At 38.4% G+C, this 16,516-nt stretch overlaps 4 protein-coding genes across 4 annotated transcripts; 1 reads left to right on the top strand and 3 right to left on the bottom strand.

Moving 5' to 3' along the window:
- Window positions 1-304: 304 nt before the first annotated feature.
- On the bottom strand, window positions 305-2,106 carry LOC134005741 (uncharacterized). The gene is made up of 6 exons (XM_062444730.1): window positions 2,061-2,106; window positions 1,554-1,898; window positions 1,385-1,426; window positions 1,144-1,251; window positions 998-1,032; window positions 305-522 (listed from the first exon to the last, which is right to left on the bottom strand). Exons 1-6 carry the CDS (start codon window positions 2,104-2,106, stop codon window positions 400-402), a joined length of 699 nt encoding a protein of 232 aa, XP_062300714.1. The 3' UTR covers window positions 305-399.
- A 2,735-nt stretch (window positions 2,107-4,841) lies between these two features.
- On the bottom strand, window positions 4,842-6,539 carry LOC134005744 (uncharacterized). Its single transcript, XM_062444734.1, has 5 exons — window positions 6,494-6,539; window positions 5,990-6,334; window positions 5,607-5,714; window positions 5,459-5,493; window positions 4,842-4,977 (listed from the first exon to the last, which is right to left on the bottom strand). The coding sequence occupies exons 1-5, from the start codon at window positions 6,537-6,539 to the stop codon at window positions 4,855-4,857; spliced, it is 657 nt and encodes a 218-aa protein (XP_062300718.1). The 3' UTR covers window positions 4,842-4,854.
- A 2,203-nt stretch (window positions 6,540-8,742) lies between these two features.
- Window positions 8,743-10,006, top strand: LOC134005578 (uncharacterized). Its single transcript, XM_062444502.1, has 3 exons — window positions 8,743-8,773; window positions 8,868-9,233; window positions 9,558-10,006. Exons 1-3 carry the CDS (start codon window positions 8,743-8,745, stop codon window positions 10,004-10,006), a joined length of 846 nt encoding a protein of 281 aa, XP_062300486.1.
- Window positions 10,007-10,906: 900 nt separating this feature from the next.
- Window positions 10,907-15,087, bottom strand: LOC134005577 (immunoglobulin kappa light chain-like). Its single transcript, XM_062444501.1, has 4 exons — window positions 15,024-15,087; window positions 14,596-14,940; window positions 14,156-14,503; window positions 10,907-10,977 (listed from the first exon to the last, which is right to left on the bottom strand). Exons 1-4 carry the CDS (start codon window positions 15,085-15,087, stop codon window positions 10,907-10,909), a joined length of 828 nt encoding a protein of 275 aa, XP_062300485.1.
- Between the last annotated feature and the right edge of the window lie 1,429 nt (window positions 15,088-16,516).

Genomic DNA, 16,516 nt, shown 5'->3' with positions numbered 1-16,516 from the left:
CTTATGATCTTCACCTCTTTGCAGCTCAGACCACACTGTGCTGTCTCTTCCTGTCAAACAAGTGATGTGGACCTCCCTCACTCCTCCCCCTGACAAACCCCCTGATTCGACTTCCTTGTTCAAGTTTGACAGTAATGAATGTCCTTTCTGACTCCTCCTCCATCACACATCATGTTCTTCTCAGCCGAAAGGCAGAAAAAATTTGACAGACTTTGACCCAGAGAGACATACAGGAAGAAATATTAGCAGGGAAACACAACCACAGCTTGAGTACAGTAACATTATCACAGTTTATTTTTTTGCCAGTCACCCCCCTGCCCACACACAAAAGCATAGCAGAGATAAAAGTAATAAAACACAATTTCCACTGCGAGCTGTAGTTCCAGGTGTCTCCTGAGTCTATCTGGTGGCAGCATACACAACACTAAGTTCCTTTTCTCTTTCGGTTGCAGGCCGACGGGTTCTTTTTGCTTTCGGCTGGAAATTCAGCGCTGCATAGTTCAGGTCATCTGAACCCAGATTCTGTAAATCAAATGGTTAAAATTAAATAACTATTTTGTTTTACAGTTTGTTTCTTTTACTTCAGACAAGTAATTGACACCTGCTTATAGGGTTATAAAGGCACACCAGGAAGGCCCAGTTTAGTCTTTTCTGGTGACATATCTTCTAGTTGAGCTAATGAAGCATTTCAATGTTGTTTCAGAGGAAAAAAAGACAAATCACTGTGGGGAAGTATGGCTACCACCAATATTTGGCTGACATGTTGAGTATGCCACATGCTCACAAAAGTAACACATTTTGCACAAAAAATAATGTCACTTATAAGATCAATGAACCTAAACTGCCAGTTTAAAGTTTGAAGATCATAGTTGCAATTAGAAATTGAAAATCTAAATGAATGGGGTTCATTTAAGTTTAGGTGGAAGAGATATTATGAGATAATAAAGATTAGCAGACTGGTTACAGTTCACATAATAAATGTTCAGTGTTGGATCACCTTGTTTCTTTCTGGCTGTGGTTCGGCATTGGCAGCTAAATGATAAAAATCAAGTGTGATTACATAATGATCACGCTTAGCTTTGGATTTGTTAATGTCGACACAATTTACGAGAGTGTGTGCTACAATTTTCAAGCTAGCTGTACCTGTGTGAAGTTTCCTGATTTTAACAGCCAGAACAATGATGATAATAGTGAGCAAGAGAGTCACAGCACCCAGGATCACACTCATGAGGTTTATTCCATCAGACTCTTCTACAAGAAAGAGTTATGGAATTAGACTATATTTATTTAGTCTGATGGCTTTAGACATTGTTAAGATTGAGATTACTGGCTCTGTGCTAATGAACACGATGAAAAAACTTGATAAAACAAAGGAAAATCTTACTTTTAGTCTTTAAATGCACTTCATCCTCAGATTCACCATTACCTTAAAGAAAGATGAAGATATTATACACGTAACGGTTTCCTGTTTGTCTTTAAGGTATTTTCATACCACACTTTGATAATTGTTTCAACTGTCAACTGAAAGAGATAAAACATGACCACAATCTTACCTTGAACGTGTAACTTTGTCACATCAGCAATGACTGTGTTTGTGCCAATGTAAAATCCACAGAAATACAGTCCAGAGTCAGATAAATCCACTTTTGTGATTTTAAGAAAGACTGTAGAGATGTTTGAACTAATTTCAAATTTTGCATTCTGAAATCCATCACAGAGTATAACTTTGTTGTCTGACCCGTACATAGAGGCAATACAGCTGGCTTTGTTTCTGTTGACCACTCTAAACCACTCTGTCTGAGTTGAATATGTGGAGATGTTGGAGCACAGCATTTTGACTTCTTCACCAGGCTGGACCTCCACAGTCTGAGGTTCAGAAACCGAGACAGAGATCCAGCCTAAAACACACAGAGACAACCAGAGTTATACTTCTCAGTTGTTGAAACAACAACATCTAAATGAATACATTCAAAAGTACCTAATTTGCTAGTTTAAATCCTGGATGAAAGAGAGGTTTGTTTTATATTTGTTGTTCAGAATAATTTAATACTGCTACTTACTGAGGCTGCAGAGAAGGAATGCTGTTATTAAGGTGAAGCTCTTCATTGTGCATACCACCGTGTCTCAGCATAGACTCTTTCTATCAGTGTAAGAGGGTTTCATTGGAAAGAGGCGGGGTAATGAAAAGTTAATGCTAGAAAGCTCCAATCGTTCACCTCTATCTGTACCAGATGCATCAAAGAATTTCAGACAGCATACAATTCTTCACTTACTCCCATAGTTTTTTATAGCCATGATGGAACTTATTCTCAGCTTCTCTGTATCAGTCTGGTATGGCGGCACAGACAGCAAAACATGGACAACACAATAATACAGACCAAACAATTATCCATTAAGCAAAGCAAAAGAAAATGTAGAGCAGCCCATACTAAATACTGTACTAGATGACAAAATAAAGTTACATCAGACTCATTCTCGCTACATATTTGTCTTTGTCCCCTCGAAGAGGAAGTACAGGTCCCTGTCCACCAAAATGTCTTGCACACAAAACATGGCTCTCCATGGTGAACATGAGTTCAATGCTTGATCCGATCCTCCACTAAAACTGCCACTGCTTGACACCTTGGCTGAGACTCTCCAATTGGCTTCAGTGATGGACGATCATGACAATCTCTTGTATGTCTCTGTCTCTACCTGTGCCTTCAGAAATGTTGACCGACTTCAGTTTGGCACAATTTCTTGAAGGTTATGGTCATGGTAGCAGAGTCCCACACCATTGCAAAAGACCTTATCTTAACTGCAACCATTGACATAGCCAGAGAGGCGCTGGATGAATCTGTGGCAAATACACTGAAGTCCATACCCCTGGTGAATGATACCCTAAGTAGGCAGACTGACGAAATCGTATATGCCATCAAAAAACAGACCACAGCTTGGATCACGGCAAGTGCTCATTATACATTACAGATGGACAAATCTACAGAAGTCACGGAACAGGCAATTTCACTTATGTGAGGAATGTGTGGTAAGTGGACTCCCAGGAGCAGTTTTTTTACACTGCAGCTGCAGAGGACATTTTTGTACTGTGGATTTGTACTTGGGTTGAGTGATTCTAAGTTGGGATATGTACATCAGAATCACAACTGATAGTGCTACCTTCATGACCAGAACACTTTCTAGGCTGGTGGGGACAATAATCGTTAAGGCACAGAATGTGATTTGGAACTATTGTTTTTTGCACCAAGGGGCATTATCAGCCAAAGATATGGTGCCAGCACTTCATTAAACTTTGAAGGATGTCATCAAAGTGGTTGAACCGCATTAAACGGAGTGCCAATAACACTTAGTGGTTTCAAAAGCAGTGCAAAGACCTGGACAGTGAGCGTGTGCATGTTTTGTATGATGTGGATGTTTTGATGGGGAAATGTACTCATGCCCTTTCACAAACTTAGAACACAAATTATACGCTTCCTTTCAAAGAACATCTAACCTATTGCCAACCTGTTTATTCATATGTGTGGCTGATGTTTTTGAAGTAAAAACTGTAAAACTAAACAAATAAGAAGATTGCATTGTGGATTGCATGTTTGTAAAAGTAGACAGAATGGTTACCACACATCCCACATAAGTATAAAATAACTGGTTCAATTCCATGTCATACACATCTCTCTCTCCCCGTGTTTCTTGTCTGCCACTTCATTACCCACTATCGTATGAAGACAAAAATGCCAAACGAATTGAAAAAACATTAAAAAAAAGAGGCTAAACATGTTTCCCAATGCTTCTCATGATGCACAACAATTGGATACTGCAGGCAAACATTCTCTGAAGAAAACATTGAGGCATTTGTCAGGAGCAAAAATCATCATCGCTTATCCTATTCCCCCACACTTAGGTATGTTATGTCAACCTTATGATGAAGGGTTAAGTAAAGTGCTACTGTATATTCTTCATATTTCAGTGATGTTCAGTATGTATTCCTTGAGAGATTTATCACTGCTACAATTACATTTAGATTATTGTACTTGATGAACAAATTCACAGATTCTGTGAACACCTCCCAACATTAGGAACCTATTTGCTGAAAATGTAACCTGAGACTGTGGCTGAGTATGTTCTAAATGGAGAGCAGTGCAGTTAAAAATAATATAGTTGCATCAGGCCTCTTTGTTCAATTTTAAAGGCAGATGTTGATATATGACAGTAAAGTAATGAAGTGAGAAGATATAAATTAATGAGTGGATTGATTTCACAATGACAGAAGATATTGGGGTATTCATGTGGTGGACTTAAAGACTCATATAGACAGCAGATTTTGCCACCAAAGTGCTGGCTTACTCTATTAACATTTTATTTTACAAAAGTATAAATGCAGCAGCTAGTTTAAAATTGTCCCAAACAAATATGTCAGGTTCCGATGCTTCCTCTTATACTTTACAACAAGCTTTGTCTTTAGAGGCCTCATGATCTCCACCTCTTTGAAGCTCAGACCACACTGTGCTGTCTCTTCCTGTCAAACAAGTGATGTAGACCTCCCTCACTCCTCCCCCTGACAAACCCCTTGATTTGACTTCCTTGTTCAAGTTTGACAGTAATGAATGTCCTTTCTGACTCCTCCTCCATCACACATCATGCTCTTGTTCTTCTCAGCCGAAAGGCAGAAAAAACGAGACAGACTTTGACCCCGGAAAAAAATATGAACAGAAAAACACAGCCATAACTTGAGTACAGAAACATCATCAAAGTTTTATTTTATGTCAGTGACCTTACTGCCCACATACAAAAGCACCACAGAGATAAAAGTAATAAAGCATAATTTCCAAAGTGAGCTGCAGTTCCAGTTGACCCCTGAGTCTATCTGGTGGTAGCATACACAACACTCAGCTCCTTTTCTCTTTCGGTTGCAGGCCGACGGTTTCTTTTTGTTTTTGGCTGAAAATTCACAGCTGCGTAGTTCAGGTCATCTGTGCGCTGATTCTGTGAATCCAATTGTTAATATTAAATAACTTTTTTTACCCCGTTGTACTTCAGACACACTCTGCCACACACACAATGCCATCGCTAATATGATTCTAAAGGCACAGCAGAAATGTCCAAATATTTTTTTCTTGGGGAAATATCTTCTAGTTGAGCTAATGAAGCATTTCAATGTTGTTTCAGAGGAAAAAAAGAATACTATCACTGTGGGGAAGAAGGGAAAAGTGTGGCTACCACTAACATTTTGCTGACATATTGAGTGTGCTGTATGCTGACAATTTTTTTTTTTTTTAACTGTCACTTTTCACATTAACTAACCTTAACTGGCAGTCTAAAATTTCAAGATCATAGTTGAAATTAGAAATTGAAAGTGTAAATGAATGGGGTTCATTTTAGTTTAGGTGGAAGAGATATTATGAGATAATTAGATTATTAACAGACTGTTTACAGTTCACATAATTAATATTCAGTGTTGGCTCACCTTGTTTCTTTCTGGCTGTGGTTCTTCGTTGGCAGCTACATGATAAATGGCAAAAGTCTGATTACATAATGATCACACTTTGCTTTGGATTTGTTCATGTTGACAAAATTGAGAAGAGTGTGTGCTGCACATTTCAAACTAGCTGTACCTGTGTGAAGTTTCCTGATTTTAACAGCCAGAACAATGATGATAATAGTGAGCAAGAGAGTCACAGCACCCAGGATCACACTCATCAGGTTTATTCCATCAGACTCTTCTACAAGAAAAAATGTGTCTTTAGTCTGATGGCTTCAGACATTGTTAATATTGAGATTACTGGCTCCGTGACAATATGCACAATGAAAAACTTCAGAGAAGAAAGGAGAATCTTACTTTCAGTTTTTAAATGTGCTTCATCTTCAGATTCACCATTACCTTAAGGAAAGATGAAGATTTTGACACATTTTGCTTTCCTGTTTGTCTTTATGTTGTTTTCACACCACACTGTTATAACTATCAACTGAAAGAGATAAAACACAACCACAATCTTACCTTGGACTTGTAACTCCGTCACATCGGCAATGACTGTGTGAGTGTTGATGTAGAATCCACAGAAATACAGTCCAGAGTCAGATAAATCCACTTGTGTGATTTTAAGAAAGATAGTAGAGATGTTTGAACTCATTTCAAATTTTGTGTTCTGAAATCCATCACAGAGTGAAGTATTGCTCTCAGACCCGTACATAGAGGCGATACAGCTGGCTTTGGTTCTGTTGACCACTCTGAACCAGTCTGTCTGAGTTGGGGTTGCCGAGATGTTGGAGCACAGCAGTGTGACTTCTTTACCAGGCTGGACCTCCACAGTCTGAGGCTCAGAATCTGAGACAGAGACCCAGCCTGAAACATGCAGAGACAACAAGAGATTTACTCCTCAGCTGATAAAACAACAACATCTAAATGAATTCAAAACTAACTCATTTTCAAGTTCAAATCATGGATGAAAGAGAGGTTTGTTTTGTATTTGGTTTTTCAGAATAATTTAATACTGCTACTTACTGAGGCTGCAGAGAAGGAATGCTGTTATTAAGGTGAAGCTCTTCATTGTGCGTACCACCGTGCCTCAGCATAGGCACTATATATCAGTGTAAGAGGGTTTCATTGGAAAGGGGCGGGGTAATGAATAGTTCATGTTAGAAAGCTCCAATCGCTCACCACCATTTGTATCAGATGCATCAAAGAAATTCAGAATGCATACACTTTCTCAGTTAAGGCCCATCCACACCAAAAACTATAATTATAACAATAACTATAAATATATAGTTGTAAAAATAGTTCTAACTCATGTGGATGGTGGAGTTCACACCACAACTATAATGACAATGACAGTGGTGAATGATATTGTTTGGATCCCCTTAAGGGCGATTTGATGAATGATAAAAACACTGACAGCCAATGAGAATCCTTCTCATAAACCATATAGCACGGTAAAATCTGCACCCAGCCTGATATTTCCAGTAAAATTTCAAAACCTGAATATTTCATTTTAATTTTGGAAACTGACTGAAGACGACTTTTTTTATGTGTATTTATTAGGGCTGTCAATCGATATAATATAATATTATATTTAATCACGATTAATCGGATGATTGTCATGAGTTAACTCGCGATTAATCACAAATTAATCGCACAGTTTTATTTGTTTTAAATTTACTTTAAAGGGACATTTTTCAGGTTTTTAATACTCCTATTAACATGGGAGAGGACGCATATGCCTGCTTTATGCATGTTTATTATTATTGAAACAAACCAGAACAATTAAATACTGCTTGGTCAAAAAATCTGCTTTCAGGACAGGACCTGTTTGGAAGTAGTTCACATTCAGTCACCACACACACACACACACACACACACACACACACACACACACACACACACACACACACACACACACACACACACACACACACTCACTCACTCACTCACTCACTCACTCACTCACTCACTCACTCACTCACTCACTCACTCACTCACTCACTCACTCACTCACTCACTCACTCACTCACTCACTCACTCACTCACTCACTCTCTCTCTCTCTCTCTCTCTCTGTCTCTCCTCTCTCTCTCTCTCTCAAACACACACACACACACACACACACACACACACACACACACACACACACACATCATCACAGAAAAATGTAATAAGAGCAAAATACACAATCTGTCTCTCTCTCTTCCTCGCTCACACACACACTCGCGCACGCTCACTCACACTCACGCTCATAAACACACCTTATGCGAGCAGGAGGACGTCTCTTTCTATCAGCTGTATGTTTGGTATTTGAGACTCTGTTTGTTATCCTAAATGTTACTGCTGCATCACTTGCCGTCACTCAAAAGCAGATTGCACCAGAGAGTGCACCGTGTCTCTCAGGGTAACAATGAGACAGCAAGCGGTGTTACACCAGCCCCCAATGGGCCAATCTTCTGTTCACAGAAGGTTTGGCTGCCGAGAGGGCAAAATCCGAATATCACATCTTCCAACCCCCAGCTGACTACACCGTTTTACAAGGTGGACAACACTATCACTGGGTTTACTTAACTTCAGTTCTGTCATGTTTCTCCACTATTCTTGGACATCAAGGAGATGCTGCGATTATGTTTTGCCATCCAACTGGAAAAAGGGTGCCGCCCCGAGCCATGCCAGCAAGCAGAGTATGGTGATCATGCTCGACTTGGTCAGCCTGCAGAGCTCTCTACCTATGGATCCTGCTGCTCCTATGCTATTCCACTGAAGTGGTCTATGTATGAGAGTGGCAGTCAGGTCCTGCTTAATATACTGTGTGAGACACAGCTACGTAGATGCACATATCAGTGGGCAGTAGTCTACGTTTGCCTTTTTCACTGCATTTATCACCCTGAACTCCACATCTCAGGTTCAGCAATAGACCCCTACATTAAGCTGTGTGTTACTTCCTTCTTCCTGTGGCTTGAGTATGTGTTATACACTTTTTGTGCTACCAACACAGCTCTTAATATCAGCTATATAGCTTCAGAGCTTCAAAGACCAAACATAATAGTTTGTTTTTTTCATAATTTGTTTATACCACACAGTTTTGTCTAACCTACCTATTGCATAATGCTGTGTTACTGTTATGTTAGTAAATTCATTTCCCTTGGAGGCCAAGACAAAGGTTTAAGTGTCACACATTTTGACCCCTTTTTATAACCAATCAAATGCAACCTCATATTTTAGCTGTGGTGTACTCTTTTGCTCAACGCTTTCAGTCCGGACATTTGAGACGATGCTCCCGTATATGATTCTCTGTGGATTATGTAAGTTGCTTTATATAAAATAGATTCAATTTTTGATTGAGACTAAAAATTAAATGGCAGCTCGTGTTTCTAACATTATATCTTTTTGACCCAGTTTATCTGTCAGCAGTGACTGAGTCTTCAGTGCTCACACAGGACACTGGAGTTATATCTGCCACTGTTTGGGACAATGTGACTTTACATTGCTTCTATGACAGCCAAGTGGCAATGCACTTCTCCTGGTACCGACAAACTTTGGGAGAAGGACCACAGGGCCTGTTTACTATTTATAAGTATGATAAATCACCCAATGTCTCACACTGGTCAGAGAAGAATCCTCGATTCTCTGTGGACATGAAAGAAGGGATGAATCATTTACACATCTCCAACGTCCAGCTCTCAGATTCAGCTTCATACTTCTGTGGAATCTCACACTCCCACAAGATTGAATTTGGAGAAGGAGTCTTTCTAAGTGTCAAAGGTATTGTGCTTATGTTTTTCATTATGCTTGATATATTGTCAGTGAAAGGCAAAAGCTTACAACAACAATAGTTTTATTATAATCACCCTAAGCTATAGCAAAATCTTAATGTGGATAGTACTAAATATGACACAGATATGTTATGTAACACATGTTAACAGCTTTCTTTTAATACAGCCTACTTTTTAATAGTTTAAGTAAAAGTATGCAAATTCACAGATTTTCAAAAAAAGAAAAGTAACATTCAGGGCCCTAAAAAAAACAACTGTATATCTCCAAAACCCAGACATCTTATCTCTGACAGTTAATTCTCTGTGGATTTAGAAGTCAACCACACAGAAATTATCCAGGAGCCATCATCTGAGACCATCAGGCCAGGCGGCTCTGTGATGTTCAACTGCACAGTACAAACTGGAACCTGTGGTGCAGAACACAGAGTTTACTGGTTCAGGCACGGATCTCGCCAAGGAATCGTTCAGACCCACGTGGATCAGTCTAAACATGTCCCTATGGCACAGTCACCGTCAAAAAGCTGTGCCTATCATTTTCAGAAAATGAACTTGAGCTCCTCTGATGCTGGAACTTATTACTGTGCTGTGGCCTCCTGTGGGGAGATACTGTTTGGAAGTGGAAGCAAGCTGCTCATCAAAGATGATGCTGAAGACCCAATGGCACAGATTCAAATCTTAGTCTGGCTATCCATCACTAGATTTGGGATTCTCTTGCTATTTCTAGCTATTTGTCTTTTGGTTTATATCAGTAAGAGATGGTGAAATCCATGGTGCAACAAACATTTTTATTGTTTGGCTGTGTTGCAATTTTTAAATAAAAGTAACTTTGATGAAGTTCGATCATTGTTTGTCTCTTTATACAGTGTGACTGTGCTAACAAAAATCTATTCATCATTCATTGTAATTAATTACAGGCAATTTATTCATATCATACACATATATTTGTATTAATTATTAATATTAGATGATATCCAGCTAAAAACTGGATATCAACATTTTAGAATGCCTTCAGTCACCTAAAAACACAATCTCATGTATTTCAGTGTTGAAATCATGGGATAGGATAATTTTAGAATACCAATATCATTCGATTTAAAAATATCACTTGAAGTTGATGATGGTGGTGATGTGCTTTCTCATCAATCCACCTCCCTTTTCTCTCTTTCTTTGTCTGATTGTTTGTTAATCCGACCAGTAAAGCAGTGACAATACCTCGGACACATGCTCAACTTGCATCCATTGTTTAAACAGTAACCTTTAGTTCAAATGTTGCTAACCACAAGGCTAAATAACAAGGTGTGTGCGGTCATTCAGATACACAGAAAAACACACAGCGTTGTAACTTACAGGTTGATCACAAAAAGAGTTTCCTGTGATCTACTGAAAGTCTTAGAGGTGCAGAGAAGTTGCGTAACTATTTCCGCAACAAAATGAGGACATCCTGCTTGAAACAACAGTACCTACACACGGAGTAAAAGGTCCTAAATGACCACATGACCAAACTCCACCAATGAATAAGTCCTCTTCTTTCTACTACCGACCACAAGAAAGGTGTGGCCTGTTTCTGTGATGAACCTGAAGTGTCAGCGTAACATTTGAGTAATGAAAGAGACACAACCTGAGCCCATATGAACATTTGATACTACAAACATGTCTGTAAAGTTATATTATATTTGTACTGTAAATTAGTGCAATAACAGTTGCACTCAGAACAGCTGGTTTGACATTATCTCCTTTTAAAAGAAGAAAGAAAACAACTTTTGAATAATCTCTGTAAATGTCAACACATATGGACAGAATTCTTATTTAGTTTGACGTATTATTACAGGAAATCTTTTTACATTAATGTAACATAATGCCATTAAAACATTTTTGTCAACCAACACCCATCTGAGTTATCACACCCAGACATCCTAAGTTTCTGAACTCACAAAATGAAACCATTGAGTGTGGCTGTGGGAGTGGCAATGTTGATCTTTTTAATCTCAAATAACTAAACAGCTATTGGCCATTACCTTTTTGTATTAATTTGTGACTTTGTGGTCCTCTGCCTTTTTAGCGCTACCAGTACATAAGCATTTTCATTTATGCTGTGAAATACCTCTATATTTACTTGGTGTATTGACACAAAATCTGTCTGGTCCTCAGACAAAGTAGCCTACAGAGTTTTGCATTCTCTCTCTTGGGGCTACCTTCCCAGTGGTACAACATTATATGTGTCTTCAACTTTTAAATTAATTGCCATGAAATTTAGTTTAAATGTTCATGTCCATCTCAGAATGAATTGTAGTAATAAGGTTGTTGATCATTAACTTTTCATCTTTCACCATCATCAGGTCAAAAATTCCATGACCAAATATCTGAAAAACTAATGACATTTAGCTATTAAATAAATGCTAACATTTTCTAATAATATTCAATCCGTAAGCCAGAGATAGAAAGAATGTATTAGCATTATTAATCAGTACTTTTCACTCCTGGTTCTCACAAGCCCTGGTGTTTTTTCTTTACTACCTGACAAAATTTTTTATATTCCTCCAACTGGCAGCACAGACAACAAACCAATCTCACTCTACAGAGGGGAAGACTTGAGAACCACTGATGCAGAAACATCCCACTGGAAACCACAGAGACAAAGAAGACACAAGAGGGTCTGAGATCTCTTCTTTTTTATTATCAACTGCAAAGAGATTACAAAAAGCCTCTTAAATCTCTGTCTTTGTGGCAACATAAACAACAAACAACGTTCAAAGAATGCTCTGTGATGCCTTTAGCCTTATGTATTGTACATGTGATGTCAAAGATGCAAAGCTGGTGAGAATTGTGGAAACTCTTCAAGTAACTAACCCACCAACACCGCAGAGGTGTGAGTGTACTTCTCATACATTTGGCAGCGAAGACTGCAGTGACGGTGGAAATGGGCGTATGTTTCTCAACTGACATCAATTCAAAGAAAACTTCAGATAGAAGAAGAGTTTTGTCCATAGAAGAGTTCAGTTCATTGCAAGGCAAGCTTTCAAAGTATTTGATCGAAAGTGAAATTGTTTTGACAGACGTTTTAGCATTTCAGGAGAAGTCCCATTACCCTGATAAAAGGTTGTATTGGTAGACAGAATCAAAGTACAGATGAAACATGTTCAGTTTTGCTGTTTTACACTAAAGTACACACATTCAGTCATTGTGTTGTCCTGCTGTCTTCTTGATCTTTTGGCCTTGCGATCCCTTATAGCAGCATAATGAAGGTTGTCTGCATCTTGACTTACCTGTTAACAAAGTACATTGTTAGTCACTACTATATATTACAGCACACAAGGCACATGCAAAGATGTTTAATAGAGCATAGTACTTACCTCTGCATTCTGAGCAGAAGTCACTGAATCTGTTGGTGATACACAAAATAAAGAGTAATTTTTATTCAAATTAAATGTGCCCCCAATACTTGCTGCGAACCTCACAGAATTAAAAGTACCTGTACATTGGCAGTTTCTGCTCATCATGCACACTGTGAGAGCCAATAAAACAACCAGGACGGTGGTGAACGCCAGAGCTCCACTCAAGATATACACCAAGGCAGGAGAGTCCTTCCCATCTGTAGACATTGCAGAGTGTTTAGCTGTTTTTCTCATGTATATCTTATTGGTGCGTACAGGTAAGGCCTGGATTTTTTCAAGTCTACCTTAAAACACTACTGACCATATGTCCATGCAGTATGTACAATAGATGGCTCATTGTAAATATTCCTACACTCCATGCAGGTCACAAAAAGATTTCAGTGTAAGTAATGGTAAAAATATTTTTTTTAAAGTTCAGGCTAGGCTAATATGAGACACTTAATAGTCTTGGGTTATTCAAAATGTCCATATGCAATACATACATGCCTATTGGAACAGTTTTTAATTGTCAACCTGTTTATCTTCCAACATTAGTCTTTTCATATGATTGAGTCACCACAAAAAATACACCTTGGTTGGCTGTGGTAAAGGGATTCTTCTTGGATACAAATGTATATTTGTTGGCAGAGATAAGTGTATTGAAAATACCAACTTGATTTGCTTTAAATTCTGAAATGTATTAGGGTGGTATTATCTCCGTCTGCATTTTGGAAAGCATATTTGTACGCAACAAAAACTGTGGATATTGTCCTTACAGCAATGTTTCTCTAGGGAGTTGCTTCATAGTTTGTAAAGGCTGAAAAAATTGTAACAGCAACCATTCATGCTTACGGGCATGTGAGTATTGTATTAAGATAAAAAACAGAGACCTAGTCTTTGAGTTCTCACTATTTAGCAATTGAGACGACCTCTGCTCGAACAGAATTCTTACTTAGTATAATACATACTGTTAGAGGAACTGTTTTAGTGTTTTTGTCAACCGACACCCTTCTGAGTTATCACACCCGTACGTCTTAATTCAACACACTGTTCTCATAAAATGAAACCATTTAGCATGGCTATAATGGTGGCAATGTCGATCAATTTAATGGTCAGTTCAAGTTAAAATATCTCAACAGCTATTGGCCATTAAATTGTATAGTCATTTATGGTCTCCGGGGGATGAATACCACTGGCTTTGGTGGTCTCCTGACTTTTTAGCGTTGCTAGCACGTCAGAGTATTCATTTATGCTTTGAAATATCTCTATATTTACTCAGTGTATTGGCATGAAATCTTTCTGGTCCTCAGAAGAAGTATCTTACTGACTTTTGCGCTCTTTCTCTTGGTGCTACCTTCCCAGTGGCGTAACATGAAATGTGTCTTCAACTTTTGAATGAATTGCCGTGAAATTTAGTATAGACGTTCATTTCCCCCTCAGGATGAATTGTAGTAATAGTAATAGTATTAAAGGTTGGTGATCATTAACTTTTCATCTATTTTGGACTGACACCTAATACTTATAACCGTTGTTGTCTTACTGTAAATATTAATCTTGGTCCCTTTTCCAAACAGTACTTCTCCACATGAAGTCACAGCACAGTAGTAGGTTCCAGCATCATCAGAGCTCAGGTTCCTCATGACAAGGTGGTACACACAGGTAGCTTCTCCAGAGCCAGTCTCAGTCTTCTTGCAGGTGTCGTTTTTATTCCCAGAGGAGTAAATCATCTCAGGATCAGAATTATCAGAGTTTTTCAGCCACAGGACATGAGTGTGTTCTGCTGGACAGCGGTCAGTGTGAACAGAACAGCTGAGAGTCACAGAGTTTCCTGGCTGCACTGATTGAGACGCTGGCTTCTGGACGACAGAGTCACTGATCATCTTTGCACCTTAAGAAATAAATCAACTTGATTATTTGCATTATGCTCACATTCAGCTGAATTTATCGCTGCTTCTGTGATAAACTCCAGAGAATGAATACCTTTCAGCATTAGAAAGGTTCCTTCTCCCATCAGAACGTCGTTTGTGCGCATTGCTCCACAGTAGTATGTGCCAACATCTTCCCACGTTGTTGCAGATATGCTCAGACGACTGCTGGTGCTGTCAGATTTCATAGCATAACGCTGACGAAATTGGTTACCAAATGTTGTCATATTATAAAAACTATCTGTTGTGGCCACTATCTGTAGTCTCCGTCTAGTCGTCACTTTGTACAATACTCTATGTCTTACAGAACTAGAAATATGACATGTAATAGAAACAGCTTCTCCTAGCGCTGCTGACTGGAAAGAAACAGGTTGAAGGACGTCACTTAACTGTGCTTCACCTAAAACAAACAAAATAAACAGGAATGAGTCTTTTTTGTGTGCACATAAAACAAATTCACAAGAAGGATTTTTTGTTACTTACACACAGAGCAGAGCAGGAAAATATTTAGCAGGCTCAGCATCAACTTCTCTGTTTGTGGCTCCATCTTCTCCACAAGCACTTCTGACTTGCTGAAGTGACTGTGGCAGCAGTGTGAACAGATTCACTATGCAGGACACATCCATGTCACATCTGTCAGGCATGTGATTGGTTCATCATATTCAACTTGGTTTACCTGATTGGCTGCTTAGTAAATCAAATAATTTGATGTGTAGCAAAAGTAGCAACAAAAAAAAACGTTCATCACATTTTTTTTGTGGTTAACACTTACGTAGCTTTTCTTTGAAACTACTTATGTTTTTAGAATGTTTGACATCATGTGACATTGTATGTCGGTCTTCTACTTTCACATTTGCCATCAGAGTCTATATTGTATGTTGTAAACTGATAATAAAAGATGAATGATGGTAGCACAGCATATACTGTATGAGTAAAAAAAAAAGAAATACAATAATGTGAAAGTAGCAAAAAAGCAAGGTTTACTACTACTAACTAAATATCCAGTTTAACAGGAAGGGACAGCGCTCAAAACATTCACTTAAAATATATCATTACAACATTGTCACAGATTACATAAAATTATTACCAAAAATGGATACACACATTTTTTTTGTTTGGCTGTGTATCATTTTTAAATAAACGTAGCTGTAACAAAGTGATTTCACTGTTTGTCTCTTTACACAGTGTCCTTGTTTTTGTCAGTGTCAATTGAATTTACATTGAATTCAAATCTCAACAAAAGAAATTCAGCTACACAAACATTTTAAACCAATGTATAAAACACTTGTATTTGTATATTTTTAGATGATGTCCATCTCAAAACTTGAATACATTTTAGGAATGCTTTCAGTCACCTGGATACACAATGCAGTAATTTCAATGTTGAGATGATTGGATAGGATGATTTTAGGCTACCAATAACATTTGATTTAGAAAATATCACATGAGGTTGATGATGGTGGTGATGATGTGCTTTCTCATCAATCCACCTCCCTTTTCTCTCTTTCCTTTCTTGTTAATCCGACCAGTAAAGCAGTGAGAATACCTCGGACACATGCTCAACTTGCATCCATTGTTTAAACAGTAACCTTTAGTTCAAATTTTGCTAACCACAAGGCTAAATAACAAGGTGTGTGCGGTCATTCAGATACACAGAAAAACACACAGCGTTGTAACAGCAATGCATTTAGGCTTTTTAACTTACAGGTTGATCACAAAAAGAGTTTCCTGTGATCTACTGAAAGTCTTAGAGGTGCAGAGAAGTTATGTACGTTTTTTCGCAACAAAATGAGGACATCCTGCTTGAAACAACAGTACCTACACACAGAGTAAAAGGTCCTAAAAAACCACATGACCAAAGTCTACTAATAAATAAGTCCTCTTCTTTCTACTGATGACCACAAGAAAGGTGTGGCCTGTTTCTGTGATGAAGCGTAACACGAGTCATGAAAGACACACAACCTGATCCCATACGA

The sequence above is a fragment of the Scomber scombrus genome, chromosome 23, assembly GCF_963691925.1.
Source record: "Scomber scombrus chromosome 23, fScoSco1.1, whole genome shotgun sequence".
In the NCBI taxonomy this organism is placed as follows: Eukaryota; Metazoa; Chordata; class Actinopteri; order Scombriformes; family Scombridae; genus Scomber; species Scomber scombrus.
The sequence above is the reverse complement of the archived record's forward strand: the minus strand, read 5'-3'. Positions and strand labels throughout refer to the sequence as shown.